General features: G+C 38.2%; 1 protein-coding gene across 3 annotated transcripts in view; it reads left to right on the plus strand.

Annotated features, from left to right (window-relative positions):
- The first annotated feature begins 364 nt into the window (after positions 1-364).
- Positions 365-20,273, plus strand: part of LOC121375140 (transient receptor potential cation channel subfamily A member 1-like) — a 65,072-nt gene continuing 45,163 nt past the window's right edge. Inside the window, exons 1-2 of one of the 3 annotated variants that reach the window (XM_041502399.1) lie at positions 365-907; positions 18,628-18,784. In XM_041502399.1, coding sequence (XP_041358333.1) covers positions 638-907; positions 18,628-18,784 — 427 coding nt within the window. In that variant the 5' untranslated portion in view covers positions 365-637. Of the gene's footprint in view, positions 908-16,160; positions 17,783-18,627; positions 18,785-20,273 lie in introns of those variants that run through there. The other 2 variants (XM_041502400.1, XM_041502401.1) reach the window with 2 other exon arrangements.

The following is a 20,273-nucleotide window of genomic DNA, read 5'->3' on the forward strand; positions in this document are numbered from 1 at the left end:
TTTGTTGCGTACTAGATTCGTCAAAATAGCAGTCATCAAACAGTAATCCATAGACTGTTCGTTTGTTCGATATGTGAGTGTTTTTTAATGTAAAAATAATTCGCCAAAAATCTTAACCATCTGCTACCAGGGTGTTCTAACGTTTGAGCACTTTTAATTACGAATACACTTGGTATGAAACATGCGCGTATGTAGGAATTTATGCAGAGCAGAGACTGTGACGAGTGAACGTTTTAAGGGGATCGAATTAGGCTCTTCTGGAATATATATATATATATATATATATATATATATATATATATATATATATATATATATATATATATTTTAAAGAGAGAAAATGTGTTTAGGTATGAAGGGGTCTTGACCCCCAAAACCCTTCCCCTGCTCACGCGCCTGTAAAGGCATGACTTGTCTGATCTTTAATGAGCAACTGAAAAACAAACTGTACACATTTATCATTCGCTGACCTCCACAGGTTGCGCACTTTGACCCTCCGCTCCATATAGCCTGAGTAAAAACATTTTCACCTGGCACAATTAACTGCAGCGTTGAATAACAATGCATTCAGGTTATATAAGCATCGCCTGCAAAGACACAGATAGACGATGTAGCGAAACACTTGTTTTACCAGTGCATGTACAGCATGGATAAAATTGAACGGACTTTCAAACGGACTGACGGATCTGAAACCAGGGACGGATCTTTGCTCTGTTCGACTGTTGATCACGCAGAAAGAAACAGAACAAAGGGCCGCGGGTCCAGGGGCGACAGGGGACGGGTGTCTATGGGCGACAGGGGACGGTTTAAGCGGAAGGAGGGTAAAAGCTCGTCAAGGACGGAAGAAAGTAACATCAGCCTGAGCGTGTTTTGTTTACTGCAGGACAGTGCGCACCACATCATACAGGTATGTGAATTATGTATTAGGTAGGTTCTAGAAAAAGTTAACAGTGAAAGTTTGTTTTGTTTAACCACAGGAGCGCATTAATTTATTAATCATCTGTTATTGGATGTCAAACATTTGGTAATCTGACACGTATTCATCAGAGGAAACCCGCTACATTTTTCTAATGCAGCTAGGGATGTTTTTTATGCACTTTCCCACATATAGGAAAGCACCTACCTCGGCCTTTGACCAGTTGTGTTGTCCTGGTTGGAATGAGAAAAATAGATTCTAGAAAGTACTACATTGAAGGGATCGATCGAAGGCATTTTAAAATGATTTTTAATAGCTGAAGTGCCCAGATGACATTTGTGACATTTGTGGATGTTGGAAGGAATTTATGCTAAAATGTTTAGTTACAATCCAGTATTGTTATGGAAAATTAATCGCCCTCCCGTACGAGACGAAGGTTCGGTGGGGGTAGTGGGATGGCACATATTTACGTTCGGGCAACAGCGATGGAGACGTTCATCACACTGATCTGCATTTCACCATGTTGACCTATTTCCATCATCCTACTCACAATGCTAGTTGTACTCCATGACGAAATTAGTAGTAATAAGTTTGAATCGTTATATAGCGCTTTGGTAGCTAAACATTGTTATCCACATTGGGGCATTTTTGTTAAATTCCTGCAAAACAGCCTCCCCCCCCCCCTTTCTACACCCCCCCCCCCAAAAAAAACACAAAAAAAAAAAAAAAAAAAAAAAAAAAAAACCCAAAAAACAACAACAAACAAACAAAACCCAAACAAACAGGTGGAAGTTACAGTTTACAATAACGGTACCTACTGTATTCCAAAATACACTAGCTTGCATTATACAATCTTCAACAAAATCACCCAGCTGACCAAGATATTACATTAGTCACAAAAAAGGGGGTGGGACGTAACCCAGTGGTAAAGCATTCGCTTCATACGCGGTCGGTTTGGGATCGATCCCCGTTGGTGAGTCCATTGGGCTGTTTCTCATTCCAGCCAGTACACTACAACTGGTATATCAAAGGCCGTGGTATGTGTTATCCTGCCTGTGGGATGGTGCATATATAAAACATCCCTTGCTACTAATGGAAAAATGTAGCGGGTTTCCTGTCTAAAACTATATGTCAAAATTACCAAATGTTTGCCTTCCAATAGCCAATGATTAGTAAATCAGTGTGCTCCAGTGGTGTCGTTAAACATAACAAACTTTAATGTTAGTCACAAAAAAACTAATAATAAGTCCTTTATGTTCAACTCTTAAATATGAAATATCCAGGAAACTGGGGAAGGGGTGAGAGTTAATTTGAAAATTACATTACCAGGGTTTGTTTTGGGGTGGGGGGTTTTATTGATCATCCAGAATATACAATACTAAATTGCCCAAAAAACCCTTTAACGCGTCTCTGAGCATCTTTATTGGACATTTTCCGGGGAGTATTCCCACTTTGCTATAGATCTCGCTCCCTTTGAGAACTTGGTTCAGTTGCCTTTGGCAAACCTAAACTTGTTTTTTTTTAGAATTTTGTGCCTCGCTTATCTTTCAGGGGCGAAACGTAGCCCAGTGGTAAAGCGCTCGCTTGATGTGCGGTCGGTTTGGGATCGATCCCCGCCAGTGGGTCCATTTGGGCTATTTCTCGCTCCAGCCAGTACACCATGACTGGTACATCAAAGGCTGTGGTATGTGCTATCCTGTCTATGGGATGGTGCATATAAAAGATCCCTTGCTGCTAATCGAAAAGCGTAGCCCATGAAGTGGCGACAGCGGGGTTTTGCTTTCAATATCTGTGTGGTCCTTCACCATATGTCCGACGCCATATAACCATCAATAAAATGTGCTGAGTGCGTCGTTAAATAAAACATTTGCTTCCTTCACTCACTCACCTTTCCAAATCCTTGTTCCGCCTCTGATACAAAACGTCACATGTCGTTGGTTCACCACTAACACCCAACATGAACCTGGTGCACTTGAGATTGCAAGTCGTCTCTTATCGCCAGACAGTGTTTACATAATCAAAACAATAATTGATTCCCACAACTAAACCATACAGCTTGATTCTATCAAAAAAATGACATTTTCGCAACTACAAGAAAACTAAAGTGGTTTTCGACAGCAATCTTTATCGTGTATCCTGACGTTTGTTTCTTTAAGAGAGCATTAAAATGTGTCTTGTGGTGTTTGGTGTTGCTGCGTTGTTAAACATGCAACTGAAGATGCTATAAACGGAGTTTAATTTATCAGCTGCCTGGCCATCAAACCTGACCAAACGGCCACGTGTCTTAGTGTGGTCTAGGGGCGAATCCAAGGTTGGGGATTACAGGGGTCTAATGTAGTTTAAGCTGTGAGTCTGTATATACGTCTGTATGTATGTATGTAGGTAGGTAGGTAGGTAGGTAGGTAGGTAGGCAAGCAAGCAGGTAGGCAAGCAAGCAGGTATGCTCGTCCCTCTGTCTGTCTATCTGTAATGTAAATATACATGTGTATATCCTTTTTTGCATGTTAAAGCATTTTGTTTTCTAGGCGGAGAAGTCATCTAATAATATCTGTATATAACGTTGGCTATACATTGCATTGAACTCCTCTCACTGACTTAATATTTGAAAACCACGAACCCATGCTCGTATTCGTCAGCATGTTTTGTAATGTGCTACTTGACCGTCCCTTTCTGATTACACCGTTATTATAGAAACGTGTGTGCAAATCGAGCGAGAGGGAATGGGCTAATAAATCTCTTCAACGAGTTTCATACATTCCGAATACACGTGCAGCACACACTAACGAGAATGATGATAAACCTCTCAACATTTGCTGACGACCACGTGTTCAGTATATAATTAGACCAATTTAGAAGAAGACATCTTAAAACTGCAGATCACGTGTGTAAACCATCACACACAAGACAGGTCTCTGATAATTACACATTTGATCAAATCATTTCTGGGTTACACACAAATAATCTGATGTAACCCATTTGCATTTTGGCACAACCCATTACAGGGCCGTACCCTGATCAAAATCCGGGGTGGGGGGGTGGGGGGCACTACTTTTTATAAAGAAATGAAACACTATAAAAATTAAACCCTGAGATGTGTATGCTATTTTCTGGAGTAAAAAAAAAAGAAGTGAGATTCTTAGGGGCAACTGCCGCCCCCCCCCCACCCCTCTGAGTGTACGGCCCTGCATTATGACCATGTAAATTATGTTCTAAAGTTAATGCACGAATGAAAATTGAGTTACGCAAAACTATATTTAGAGGTTGTTAAAAGTAGGTTTGTGCTATAGCATGTCGCCATGAGATGTACGTCCATCATACAAGAGATGATTTATTTGCATGATATCAGTTTGATTACTGGGTCCTTACAAACTGTTTAGTACTAGTGGTTTATAGCTATCAGAACGATGGGGCAGGACGTAGCACAGTGGTAAAGCGCCCGCCAGATGCGCGGTCGATGTGGGATCGATCCTCGTCGGTTGGGCCCATTGGGCTCATTCTCGTTCCAGTCAGTGCACCACAACTGGTATATCAAAGGCCGTGATATGTGCTATCCTGTCCGTGGGATGGTGCATATAAAAGAACCCTTGCTACTAATGAAAGCATTTAGCGGGTTTTCTGTCTAAGACTATATATAAAAATTAACCAATGTTTGACATCCAATAGCCGATAATTAATAAATCAATTTGCTCTAATGGTGTCGTTAAACAAAACAAACTTTTGTATCTATGAGAAGGCGGATGTACGTAAAAGCTGGCTGCTTGTAGTTCATTTTACTATTATATAAGAGTTGTCAGTCACCGTGTAAAACGAGTTTTCTCCATCGACATGTGATACTATAACACTGGTATAATACTGAGATAAAAATAGCTTTGTTAACCGGTTTCGAGGTGAGGGGAGATGTTAACACCGGGGACCTCCATGATGAGTTTCACTATCTTTTCATTTGCCACTTTTTTAGTAATTCTAGGACTCAATTTTCACATCCCTATTACTATACTCGACAAAGTACTTATAAATTCAAAGAACTAATACAAAACAAACGAATCAGTACACTAAAGAATTTAGCAAAGTTTATAAAAGTAATTATGAATGCATTTAAACATCCTTGATATTTCACATCCCCAACCCCCAGAAGTACATTTTATATATATATATATATATTGAGCATTAATTTACCAATAACAATTTTAACTAGTTCTAAAGGCTAAACAGTTTATATATTTGTATTTTTATGAATATTCACAGCTCTATGTTGTATGCAAATGTTCATAGGAATTAATTCACAATCATTGTAATTTAACTTTTGTATTTCTCTTTCATCTTGTCACGTGTTTATAGAAGAAATAGTATGTATATATTCCTCCTACGCCGTTGTGCAACGGCCAGAGAGTAAATAAAGTCTTGTCTTGTCTTGTCTTGTCTTGTATGTGTTTAACTTGCTCTGATTTACCGCTGAAAACCAATGTTACATATAGATACCAAACCATGGTTTTAGATACATGATCATCTTTGACTGAATCATTATGAAATATCCATGGGTTATTTCATATATAGATCTCCGTTTTGTCTCGACCGGAAAACCTCTCTTTATTGCGAATAATTTGACAACTAAAACAACGATTGAAGTTTGTGTAATTTTGTAATTATTGCTAGTACTGCACTTATACGGTTTTTGTCCCTACAAATCAGTTCAGTCTTCAGACATTTGCCCTTAAAGGTTGTGTTTCAGATAGGTCGAAAGGCGATGCTTATATAAAATAGCCCTTCTGGGTCTCATAGGGTTAACATGACGTTCACAATCAACGAGTGTAATGCTATAACATTTACGAGAATGCGGGTGTACGTAACACAATATTCCCATAAACCAAAAGATTAGTGTTGGGACGTAGTCCAGAGGTACAGCGCTCACTTGATGCGCAGTCGGTCTAGCATCGACCCCTGTCGGTGAGCTCATTGGGACCTGTTTCGTTCCAGCCAGTACTGCACAAGTGGTGTAACAGAGGCCGTGGTATGTGCTATCCTGTCTGTGGGATACTACATATAAAACATCCCTTGCTTCTAAGCGAAAAGAGTAGCCCATTGCGTAGCAGCAGCGGGTTTCCTCTCTCATTATCTTTGTGGTCCTTAACCCTATGTCCGACGTCATATAACCGTAATTAAAATGTGTTGAGTGCGTTGTTAAATAAAACAGTTCTTCTTTCCTTCCAAAACATAACAATATGCTATTTTTATAGTGGCCGCGAAAGCTCCATACATTTTAAGTAAACTGAGTTTGTGCTTTTTTTTCACCCATAACATTCTATGAAACATGTCCACAAGCATGTCGCCGCTGCTTGGACGATGGTAATAGCACATGACATTGTGTTAAACGATATTCACATCACCGATTTCCTCCTCTTTTTAGCCACTTGGGTAATAAAACGTGGCTATTGCATGCTTTAATGTTCATTACCCTATAGGATGTTGCAGGTTTTGATGACTGTTCTGTAACGATCCCCGGCAATCTGTCGATGGAATTTAGTTCCTCGCGTTCCCCGCTGTTATTCGTCATAGTGCACTTTCAGAATGACTTCCGACAAGCCTGACTCCTTTTTTTACTACAGGGCATCCCAAACACTCCGGTTCCATACTCCATTTTGAGATCACAAGATTTACTTTGCTTTCTTAATATATAAAAGAAAAAAGAATCTTTAAAATAGCTCAATATTTTCAAATAAAACATTCCGATTTAGTTTTTGTCTCAAATGCTATTAATCGCTTTTCAGGGAATCCAAAGATATACTCCAAGAGGCAAACGGCTTTAATCAAAGGTTTGACAAGCCTACTAATATAGCAAACGTTGTTTTATCCAAACACCAAAACCCTCTCCACCCCACCCCCACTCCCCACCACGACCACCACCACCATCACCACTACCCGGACCCCACTCTCACCCCACCACCACCACCAGCTAAAGATATCGCACTAACGCGCAAGTTACACCATCAACAGCTATATGTCGTATATATGGAGTCAGGTTTCTTCTTTTCTGTATCGGTTCACTAATTTCGTATATTTAGACATATTTGTTTTTCATTGAATGTTAATCTGATATCCAGCCTAGCCGTATAGATTTTGTTTTCGTCTTCCCAAAATAACGGTTATTGCAAGCAAGATTAATTTAATCTTTTTTTCGTTTTTCCCTGTTGGTTCGCAAATGGATTTGTGAAATCCTTTAAAGTACTGATGAGTTAATGGACAGTGTTCCGGGTCTTCTCATTACATATTGTTAGAGAGAGAGTGGGTATGTGATGATATTTATGTTAGTTTACAGCCAAATCAGGTTGTATTAAATGCGGCAAACGTTGGCTGTTTTGAAAAGGTCGTTTATTAATCGAAAGGACGGAAATGATTCGGCCGATGACAAACAGAATAAGACCGTATTTGATGCACCATTGAATGATGATCGTATTAATTTCCAGGTAGGATTGCAATGATTACCAAAATGACATGGTAACAATAATCGCACAGCCTTACACAAATACATGTTCCTTTATTTACCTGAACAAATAATCGTCAGTTGTCTGGCGAGTTGTAATGAGTGTTACATGCACCACACCCGTATGGTTCTTATAGAAAATGTTTGTTATGACATGTTGCCCGTCTCGATCAGTGTATATCAAAGGCCGTGGTACGTGCTGTCATGTCTGGCGGACAGTGCTGTTGAGAGAAAAATGTAGAGGATTTCCTCCGAGGATTATGTGTCAGAATTATCAAATGTTTCACATTCAATAGTCGATGATTAATTATTCCATGTGCTCTAGTGGTGTCGTTAGACAAAACAAATTGTAACTGTGTTATGACATATGAGTATTTTGATGTTTAGTGATGTAGAAAAAAACTCCTGTAAGTCCAAATGTGTGCAGAACAAAATACAATATTAAAGAGACTGTTCCGAGTTGGTTGTTATTTGAGATGTATCCGAGTAACCAATTACGGAACGACTAAAATTAAACACTAAATACAGATTATTGTGTAGAATATCAGTGTCTGTATAGTCCATGTGTTTCTGGTCATCATACTATTTGTAAGTAGCCCAAACTGGAATTGGTCTCCAAATACTTTCGTACGTACGAAAACCAAATCTATATTAGGAAATAAATGAAATTTGACCTAGTACAAACATTAGGACGATCAGAAACACATTTAGTATACAGCCACTGATATTTATCCATAAAAATAGATTTAATATGTATTTATAGTCGTTAAAACGTCTCTGTTGGTCGACATCATCATAAAACTGACAACAAACTCAGGACTTTTCAATTATATGAGTCCTGTACCACACTATAGGGCAGGGCGGGGTTTGAAAAAGATGTGCATGATAGCAATTACCCAAAGAATGTAGTTAAATAATTTGCAGTCAGACGCATTAATATATTTTTGTATAACATCTATCCTCCCCATGACGTCTGCTTTGAGACAATGTTATATACCCAAATACTGTATTCGTATTAAATTCAGACATGTATTATTGTAAACTAATAATTGTATGTGTAAACTTCCAGAATGGTCAAATAGAGAATATTAAGATCATAATAAAATAGCTGCATTTTTGTTGGTGTTGTTGTTGTTGTTGTTGTTGTTGTAAAAACGAATGATGAAAAATATTCATACCAAAGGTTTTATTTGGAGTCGTAGGGGTGAATGTAGAGAGTCAACTTACGCTACCTATTTGTGTTTCGGCGCTTTGCCTGGAAACACATTTTAGGCGAAATCTATTAACTATATTCAATATATTACTTAGTGGTCCGAGATATTTTTTTCTAAAAAAAAAACCCAAAAAACAAAAAAAAACATTCCTTGGCATTTATTATTCATCAGTATGCCTGGTATTGTAGTGTTGTGCGTGCACTAGTGTTAATGTATCTGATCATGTACGCATACGTGAATACCATAGTCATTGAACCTAGAGCAAATAAAGTATTTATCAGTATTTTGTGTTTGATCTTGTGCATCTGAACCAAGATCAAATAGATGTACTTGTGTCTAAAAAATAGTCTATTATTTGCAATTTTAAAATACGCATCATGACTGTATGCCTTTTTACGCGGATAGATCACAAGATAGAAAATCAGCTACAGTCTTCCGGTGAGATTAAACAATTCGGGCATCAATATTCACCGTTAACATTGGTGTAATATATTATTAATATCCTCGATACAATTAAACCCTTGCATGTCAAAGTTCATCATTTCGTCTGACTCATCGCCATGCGTCTAAGCTGTATAAATTACGAAGGTAGATAAGTTTGACTGTGGGGTTGTATCACAAACAAAATGTCTCTTTTCTCTCTCTCTCTCTCTCTCTCTCTCTCTCTCTCTCTCTCTCTCTCTCTCTCTCTCTCTCTCTCTCTCTCTCTCTCTCTCTCTCTTTGACAAAAACAAATCTTGTTCCTGGATTCCTAGTCAGTTTGTTATTAAATTTCAGAAACAAACGTATGTAGGTGTCGGGTGTAATTTTTCGTGTTGGTCTAAACTGGACAGATTTAACTTTGGTCAATTTAACCAGTGGTTAAGGTTACACACCACCATTTGTTTTTGGGTTTTTTAACATTTATGATATAAATGTATAATATACTTATTATTTTTAAAATATTACTAATATAGCAAGATTGTGGAGTGCATTTTCGCCGTGCACACTGTTTGCAGAAGTAATAGGCAGAATATCAATATAAGCTGACGACTTAAATTTTGATCTAGGTCCAACTGGGGGGTTTTGGGGTTTTTTTTGTTTTTTGTTTTTTTTTGGGGGGTGTGTGTAAAATATTTGCTGTCATTTGCGGATGGGTATTCGACGAGATCAAGCAGGCACTCAACTCCGTACATCCCTATCCTCGACAGTACTGATCTGGACCTGGTTGTTCAAAACATAGGTTAAATTAAATCTGGGTTAGGCTTATATTTTCCTTTTATTTATTTTTGCACACAGACAAAATACACTTTAGATTGATTATGTGTGTATGTCTTTGGTTATTCTAAATGAAGTCTCAACATGATGTCTTCAATTGTTATTTGTAATGATTCAGTCTGTCGTTTTTAAACATTCTGTTCACCATTGGTTAAGCTGACTTAACGTTTGAACAACCGGCCCCAGGAGGACTAAAACTAAATTCCCAAGCAATATCCCTTGACCTTTGTCATCTAGAAAGATATGATTTTAGGAATATTAATGTTTTTTCGTTTTGATTATTCATTTGAAAACGACAATGTCTGGCGTCCTGTCCCTAGCGCCGTGCATTCTCGTACTTAATCGAAATCCTTTGTCACAGTGACATTCAGCATGACAATGGGCGGTCTGGCAGTGCTGATTTATTACACTGGATATCCCGCAGAGTAGTCAAGGTCATTATGTTCACAATTCCATATGGAGAAAAATATTCTATTTTCTACATTTTATTTCTAGGGCAATAAAGTCAGTTGACTGTTGTATGCATTAGTGAAACGATATTTATCATGGCAATATCACTGAAATGGTTCATTTTCAATGCATGCTAACAATTGGTACAAAACAAAACACCAATATAGTGAATGGGATTGGGGAAAAGGGCCGCAGGTAATGGAATATTGAACACTGATTAATATGGGAAAAGCCCACCGTGGGTTTGTGTACGACTTGTCTATACCAGTTGCAAATTGTGCTGAGAATTGAACTTGACGTTTAGATTTACTTGAAGAAAGATAAGTGTAGATAATTGTAAAGTACACGGTCACCATCACCCAGTTGTGTTTGGAAAGAACTAAAGGAACACACAAACAATAACACCAACTCGTGACTACAACCAAATTCCGCAATCCATAGGGTCAGACGTTGACGGTGTTACTGGCAGTTGATTCCACACTACTATTATATTATCAATCCCACATTAAAACTTTACATTAAATATACATTACTACGATAGTACTAAGTTAAATGTGGTTCTCTTATTGCTTTCCATCTGTATAGATCAAATTTGCATGTTATTTGTGTGCAAAACTAACTTTGCATTCTGATAGTTGGCTTTTTGGTGAAAATGTGCCTGTCTCGAGGTATCCACTGTGTTGTTATATTCCAAACGTGGTCGTACAACAGATCGATATCGATTTCTATTACGTCCACAGTTTGTTGCATCTCTTTAGCGGTGCAATTCACCACGAGATTTGTGAGGCTTACTCCTGTAGTTTCAAAATAAAAGAATATGAAAAGTATGTCTTTTTACTAGGTTTGGCGACACTAGACCCGAAAACAATAGAATGGAAGCTACGGACTCTCACACGCTTTGTAGCGGCGCCATGATGGAAATATTGTGCAGTTCAGAAATTCAGTTTGTTACTTTGTGTAATTCTGTTTTTTGCAAAATAAAGTACAATTAATATATTAGATTTCAATTCTAATGTGTATCTACTTTCTGCAGTAGATTGGTTGGAAATCACAGTGGTAGGCACAGACCATTGCGGGGATAATTGCTCCAGGGTGTATACTACCAAATCAAATCCCATAGACGACAATAGTAACATATGTGGCTAAAACTCCTACCTGCAACGTATCAACCGACATAAACGCCACGAATATAAATACTACCACCCCTCACACTTAAAGTGAATCAGAAAAAAATGGGGGTCAAGCTGCTCGTTTCTGAGATAACGGGTAGCGTCTATGACTACCCTAGTTCCGCACAAAATTCGAGTACTTTTTTTTACAGGTACCCCATACATGTTTCAAGCACAAGTCTACTTGGCACATTGGTACTAGATGAAATAAAATTGCATATTTGTTTTACCCAGATGAAACTATTATTTTTTACAACCAACACACTCACAATTATAACCAATCACAGGACTTGTGGTGTTCACTTCTCTGTCAAAAGTTGGGTGCACCTCGAACTTTGACCCAGCCGGAAGTTATTTGGTTTAGTACTACCTCCAATACTGAGAGATAGCAAACTCTGGACGTAATATACTTTGATCTAGTGTGCCAGTTTTGGACTTTAGTCTTAAACCGCATGTAGCTTGTACATCCAGTTTTGGACTATCTTTTAAAATAGCTATTATGGCCAGTTTTGGACTATAGTTTTAAAAACATATGTAGCTATTAAGTCCAGTTTTCGACTATCTTTTAAAATAGTATCGTTTTAAATAACTATTACGTCCAGCTTTGGACTATAATTTTAAAAACACGTGTAGCTATTAAGTCCAGTTTTTAACTATCTTTTAAAATAGCGATTATGTCTAGTCTTGACGAGCCCGCCTTAAAACTCCATCCAAACACTGAACACTGTGAATATTGACCTGTATAAAACTGATTTAAGAGTCCACGTTTTAATATTCCATTACGTGTCTGTTTAACACGTAACTAGCTGCAATGCCATGGTTATAGCTTTACGCGGCTTTATGCGGCTTTACAGACCGTTTTGCTAATACAATTTCTTTTCCCATGCGCTAGACCAGTGTACACGTGGCGTGGTTAATGGTGTAATTCCATCATAAAACTTATCGTTCAGTTTCTTTCATGTCAAGTGCATGGTCCTGTGCGCCAATAGATTATGAAGAACACTGCAAGCCATGGCCAGCGCATGAATATGCTGATATATTTATGCCTTGATCATTCGAGCATATTTCAAGACGTGTAGAGATAAGACATGCTGTGCATGTTCCAGTTGATTAGTAGTCTGTTACGGCACTCTGTAAATGTCCCTACGGTCCTATCCTGTACAGATATATTATTCTGGATATGCCAATATTATATTGATATTTAGTGATAAAAATAAAGTTTGTTTTAATTAACGACGCCACTAGAGCACATTGATTTTTAATCTTATCATCGGCTATTGGACGTCAAACATATGGTCATTCTGACACTGGTTTTTTTTTTTTTAGAGAAACCCGCTGTCGCCACATAGGCTATTCTTTTACGACAGGCAGCAAGGGGTCTTTTATTTGTGCTTCCCACAGGCAGGATAGCACAAACCATGGCCTTTGTTGAACCAGTTATGGATCACTGGTCGGTGCAAGTGGTTTACACCTACCCATTGAGCCTTGCGGAGCACTCACTCAGGGTTTGGGGTCGGTATCTGGATTAAAAATCCCATGCCTCGACTGGGATCCAAACCCAGTACCTACCAGCCTGTAGACCGATGGCCTAACCACGACGCCGCCGAGGCCGGTAGCCAGTGATTGGTACACATATATGTTGTGTTGTCGTAAGTGACTTGATTTCGTTGACGACGTCTGTGTCTCAGACATTTCTACAAAGTACAAAAATGTTGTTACAATAGTAATATTTCAAGAGAGGCCACTCGCATTAAATTTCATGTCGCATTCTAGTCTGACGACTGTTGCTCGCATTAAACTGGTGGTACGTTAATTCGTGATCTACAGTATATAATCTATAGTAAAAATTGACTATATGCTGAAAGAAGGTTTGTCGCGGTCTATAGACATTAACGTCATGGAAGCGTGCTTTAACCTTAAGTAGATATCTTTCAATATGAAAATATATTAAATATTTAAAGCAAAAAAAAAAATGCATTCGACAAACATTGTTTATATAATTATGTTCGACATAATAGTTATGATTTATTGTATGTAACTTGAAAGGCGGGTGCTTATCATTATGGATCACAACGCTGAACGCTATAAATTACGATGTAGCGTATCGTTGAAAATCGCGTCGCGTTGCATTGCACATCAACCGGTAGACATATTTTATTGCTGAGTGCGTACCGTAAACATATTAAGGTGTAAACATGGCCTTTTGCCTGTTACTGGAAGTGGTTCAAGTGTCTTGGCGTAAGCAAGTTAATTATTCCAAAGTTACAATTAAATAATATGCGGAGGAAGGTTACTATGACTGATATATGATACAAGATCACTGTGACCGCACCGATTGACTGAAATATCACATACTCTTACTTTCAGTTTCTTTGTCTCTATCTTTCTGTCAGTATCTCATCTTCTGTCAATATCTCATATTTATCTCTGTCGCTGTCTGTCTCTCTGTCTCTCTCTCTCTCTCTCTCTCTCTCTCTCTCTCTCTCTCTCTCTCTCTCTCTCTCTCTCTCTCTCTCTCTCTCTCTCTCTCTCTCTCTCTCTCTCTCTCTCTCTGTCCTAAAATGTGTGATGATATAACATCCAACTACAGTTTAAACATGCAGCTAGGTGGCCTGGAACTTTCCTCACAAGCAAGATAACACACACCCTTGATACCGGCTTTTTCTGAAAATAACCGTGTACAAGTCGGACTATGATTTATAACGACAAATGGTAAATGAAACATACGTATCAGTGTCATTGTCGTTATTCTCTCTCTCTCTCTCTCTCTCTCTCTCTCTCTCTCTCTCTCTCTCTCTCTCTCTCTCTCTCTCTCTCTCTCTCTCTCTCTCTCTCTCTCTCGCTCTCTGTGCGAGTAAAGTTAGAAGATCACACTCGTAGTTTATTTTAATGTTTTCTTCTAGACTTAAAGACCAGACACCGGCGTCTGTACCCATATAGCTGTCTCGTACTTCATTGTGTCATGTTATGTATGTGTATATTTTGTAGAATTATTGCCCATGGGTTTTTCTCATGTGGTGCATGTAATTCCACGCATTCGGAATAGTTCCAAGTGGGGTTTTTTGTGGGGTAGAGGGTTGTGCGGTAGGTCGAAGCTTCCATCCGTGTCGGTGGACCAGTTAGTCTATTTCCAGTTACTCCAGCCAGTGCACCACGACTGGTACATCAAAGGCCGTGGTATGTGCTATCCTGTCTATGGGATGGTGCATATAAAATACCCTTGCCGCTAATAGAAAAGACTAACTCATGAAGTGGCGACAGCGGGTTTCCTCTCTCAATATCTGTGTGGTCCTTAACCGTATGTCCGACGCCATATAACCGTAAATAAAATGTGTTGAGTGCGTCGTTAAATAGACCATTTCCTTCCTACCATTTCCAGTTATAAACGGAGGCATGTTCAGAAGGATAGATAGATAGACAACTAGTTTAACGTGCCCACATAGTATTTTAGAAGGACAGTCCAAAAATAAATAAGAAAGAAGAGGATCGGAGTATTTAATAATATTAAAAAAAGAAAGTAATTTCGACATAAAATTTTGAACGGTCTAAAAGTTTAAAGTCCGATCTATATGGTCCGGGCCGGGAGGGGGGGGGGGGTGAGTTTAAGGTGGACGGAATTTGGAATATGAATTTAGTAGTTAGGTCAAAGACCTAAAGCCAAAATGAGCTCATTTCATACTATTCATGTGCTCGACCAAAAGGGTTTTAAGGTGTTTTGAGCAATTTAGACGGGCTGCCAAAATAAAGTGCGTCGGACTGTTTACAAAAAAAAAAAAAATAATATAATAAAAATAAAATAAAATAAAATAAAATTTTGAATGCCGGCCAAAAATTATAGACTCCTACTAAAAAAAAGTAAAGTTTGTTTTATTTAACGACACCACTAGAGCACATTGATTTTTTTATGTTATCATCGGCTATTGGACGTCAAACATATGGCCATTCTGACACTGTTCTTTTTTTGTTTTTTTATAGAGGAAACCCGCTGTCGCCACATAGGCTACTCTTTTACGACAGGCAGCAAAGGATCTTTTATTTGCACTTCCCACAGGCAGGATAGCACAAACCATGGCCTCTGCTGAACCAGTTATGGATCACTGGTCGGTGCAAGTGGTTTACACGTACCCATTTTGCCTTGCAGAGCACTCACTCAGGGTTAAAAATTCCATGCCTCGACTGGGATCCGAACCCAGTACCTACCAGCCTGTAGACCGATGGCCTAACCACGACGCCACCCAGGCCGGTAAAAAAAAGTCCGACTAAGCCGCTAGGCTAGCTCGACGTAATGGGCGCCGGCGATGATCTTCAGGACTCTATGGACGGTGTTGTTGTCCATTTCTCTGAAGAGAACTTCTTGTCTTTAGAGTCCATCCCAGCGCGACGTCACCACAAGTCCAAGCGTCCCGTCTCGTAGCTTCACGTCGTGTATCAAGACCTCAGTGCCGTTTGGGAAGCGCTTGAAGGATCCAGAAGGCCGAGCGATCGCGGTTGATCACTATGTAGTCCAGGCGCTGATCCAGGATTTTTTAATATAGGGGGCCCAAAGCCCGTTGTAGTTTTTGAAAATAGAATTTAAAGGTCCTTGAGAGATGGACGGGATAACTTTGCATTTTTTGTGTATTCTGTAATATATATTGTTTCACAAAAAATAGGGGGGGGGGGGGGGCTTGGGCCTCCGACTGATTCCGCGCCTGATATAGTCAGTTTGCGTAAAAGGGGGACCGATGAATTCCATTGTGAATAACGTTAAAATAAATGTAAAAACATATTACTAGTATTAAGTTTCAAACCCATACTAACTCGCCTAAACATTTTTACAAAAAAACTTTCAGTATAAAAAATACAATAAAATAAATAGTTTTTTTGACAAATTGCCATCGCATTCCATAGGTTAAATCTCTCACTTTGATGCAGGGATGAAGGCAACTGTTAGCACAGCGAAATCCTACCTTAGTCTGTGTACTGCGTTATTGGTTATTATTCTGCCTACCATAGCTGTTCCAGTATTTCGTTTCTACGCCTGTATTAGAAATGATTTGATTTATACAATTTGATTGGTATTTTATTAAGAAACCTTTTAATAACATATACATATTTTTAATAAGATGATATTATGGTAATTGGTATGGGTTTAAAAGTTAATAAATGTACTATATTTTTGTAAAGAATATTATGGAAGTTAGTATGGGTTTAAAAGTGAATAATATATTTTTATATTAGTTTTAACGTCAGTCATTACAGAGTTGCATAAAAATTCATCGGTTTCCGTTTCACGCAAACGGACTATGATATAAACACAAAAATAAGTTGAAATAAAATGTATGATTTAGTACCACCCATTCAGAATGTCTGGATTCCATGCAAATTTGTGTTTTCGTTCTCATTACTTTTTTATTGCTTAGTCTTATCTTTCTTTTTTCGTCATTGTTTACTTTTATTGATGCGAAAAATTCGCCAAATAAAGCGTTCATCCCGACAAATGAAATAACAGTTTTCTTTAGCAAGTGGCGTTTTCAGGAGGGCGAGCACCCGCGAATAATTTCTTTGGTACCATCCTGTTCTATCACATCACGTCCATATAACGTTAGGTGCAAAAACCAGTCTAGCCAGCGACTGCTAACGCTCGCCGTCCTGAACATGACTGGAGTTACTTATAAATCTACACAGCTATGCTCCTTTTAAACGTGTCCCGTAATAAATAAATTTCGGCCATGTATGGTAGAAACCGTCTGAATACTATACGTGTACTTTTATATATCGGTGGAAATTTAAACTCACTGGATGTAATTTACGTTATTAGTTTGTAATTGTAAAATGTTCCACGCGGACTAGATGAACTGTGGTTCCAGTTGATATGGTTACTAATGGAGAAGGATTTATTTACCCATCCTTGTTGGGAGATTAACACAAAGGGGGATAACAATGACAAATCATTGATTTCCGACGTACAATAAAATGTTAGGTAAACAGCAAATAGCAGCACTCGAGTAGTGTTATTATTACTTCATTAAGCCCAATACAGACACTTACTGGACTAAAGGACGATACTGTTATTATCTATCATGTTATTGGTAACTTTGACCATCGATGCCATTTGTGCTGAGGAACAGTACGCGGAACGTCGAGTTCTACCGGCGTGGAGAATTTTCGTGTTAAGAGTAAAACTATGTCTACGTTCATAAAGAGAAGTCCGGGAAAAAGAGGCGTTTCGAAATTTCGTAAAAGACTTCTGTTTCGCTGTTATTTACATCGGAGCAAAGTTCAGCTAACAGCTGATGACATGGAACTGTTTGTACAGGTAAAATAGGTGTGAATCTTGGTTCGACGGAAGGTGCTTATAGACCGGATTACGGTTATGCAGTGAATACTGATTAAATGTAGTATTTCTATGTTTAAATTAATCAAATAAAGCACACGTCTTCTTCTTCTTTTATTATTATTATTATGTATTTATTTTATTTTACTTTATTTAGTTTAATAAAGGTAACGTTGTCTGGTTGGCTGTAATGAGTGTAAATTGTATAAATGCGTCTGGTTATTATGAAAACTATTGTTGTAATATACTGTTGTTTTTGTTAAGATTATTTGTTTATTTTTATTTTTTATTTTATTTTTAGTATTAATTTTATTTATTTATTTGTTTGTTTGTTTCGTAGTTTGTTTGTTTATATCGTTTTTAATTAATTAATTATTTGTTTATTTTTGTTGATTTATTCGTGTTGTTTGTTTATCACACATACAAAAATACTAACGGTACGTCGATATTTTACTTTCATTATAATTATCTTTGTATTATGTATGCCTTTAATAATTAATTGATCAATTAACAGAATGGTGTGTAGTTGTGCGTTTGGTTTGTGTTGTTGAGCTTCATTATTTCAAAGTACATTGATAATAACTTGAATTCTAGGGCTTTTTGTCCAAGTAATCACCGTCCCCACCCAAGTAAATGTTTGTATACGGAACAGTTATTGTTAACGAATGAGTGAATGTTCACCGACATCCCCACCACAAATAAAAACACATCGGCATTTGGGCACCTGGCAACGAACTCGGTTATTCGTGTACCGTTATATTTCATATGTTTTGAGTGAAGAATTAAGTTGTATGGTATATTTTTTTACATTTGTTCTCTTTCATAAGATTGCCGGGTCAGGAGACCTAAAGGAGTTTGAAAGACTATACAGTGCGGACCCATCGTTGCTATATGTTCAGAACGGTAAAGGCCATGCGGCAGTTCACGTGGCGGCTATTAAAGGGCAGATTAACATTTTGGAATTCATTGCCCTGCGTGGAGGTGGTAAGAAACCATTTGTGTAAAGACTTTTTATTTGTGATACTGGTCTTATAATACAGCTTGCTTTATGCTGTAACCTAAAGAACATTATTAAAATAATCTTTAGAATTTTCTTCCATTTATAATGGCTTTAATCTCCAATCTAGGTAACATATTTAAAATTCATTGTTATTCAACTGACGAAAATGGCAGCTGCACGTTATAAATACAACAAATGTTGCTTCAAGAAAGTAGATGATATCCGTTTAAAGTGAAAACTCACGTGTTTATTAAAACTGTTGTGTTGTTTGTGATTTTGTGTCAATACGAGGGACAGTCGGAATGTTCGTAGAAAGACATTAAAAACGACGACAGACCAGATGTTTCTACATTACTTGTTCAATACAATCACCATTGACCACATTGCATTTGGCCCATGTTTAATTCGAGCTGCTGATGGCAGTAAAATATAACGCTAATCACTCGTCTGTTGCAGCCTTCAGACTTTTATCATCTTCAAACTGGGGACTATGAAGGAAGGCTTTTAAATTCAAAACCAGATAATAATTTCTCGGGACCAGGTCTGGTTTGTAGCCATATTTAGGATAGCAGCTTGAGTAATCATAGACTGGTGCACTGGAGCATTGTCATGGAGCAGCAGGATTGCTTGTCTCAGTTTTGTCATTTAATTAGCACATTAGGCACCAGTGACTGTAGCTTTTCGAGGCATGTTTGTAAACGTTTAGACTCTTTTGGCATCCCAGAAACAGTTGACCGGCCTCGGTGGCGTCGTGGCAGGCCATCGGTCTACAGGCTGGTAGGTACTGGGTTCGGATCCCAGTCGAGGCATGGGATTTTTAATCCAGATACCGACTCCAAACCCTGAGTGAGTGCTCCGCAAGGCACAATGGCTAGGTGTAAACCACTTGCACCGACCAGTGATCCATAACTGGTTCAACAAAGGCCATGGTTTGCGCTATCCTGCCTGTGGGAAGCGCAAATAAAAGATCCCTTGCTGCTAATCGGAAGAGTAGCCCATGTAGTGGCGACAGCGGGTTTCCTGTAAAAATCTGTGTGGTCCTTAACCATATGTCTGACGCCATATAACCGTAAATAAAATATGTTGAGTGCGTCGTTAAATAAAACATTTCTTTCTTTTTCCCAGAAACAGTTGCTAAAACCTTGTCTTGGTTTTCCAGACGATATATACTTTTCAGGTTGATTGTTTGTTTGTGGTTTTTGTTGGGTTTTTTTTTTTTTTTTTGCTCTCTTCAATTCAAGGACTATTTCACAAATATTGAATAATTTGGAGATCCATGACTATATACATCAATAAAATGGTGTACCTTCCTTGGCGAGACACTTGATACTTGATACTGTCAAATGCATTGTGTCAGTGTGGAAGGTTACTGTTAAGAAATAGTTTGTAAATATACAAACAAACAAAAAGATACAACAAACTCAACATATGATGGTGTACCAAGATATGGTATCTAGTTTTGAAACCTTTCGA

The sequence above is a fragment of the Gigantopelta aegis genome, chromosome 6 (genome assembly GCF_016097555.1).
Source record: "Gigantopelta aegis isolate Gae_Host chromosome 6, Gae_host_genome, whole genome shotgun sequence".
NCBI lineage: Eukaryota > Metazoa > Mollusca > Gastropoda > Neomphalida > Peltospiridae > Gigantopelta > Gigantopelta aegis.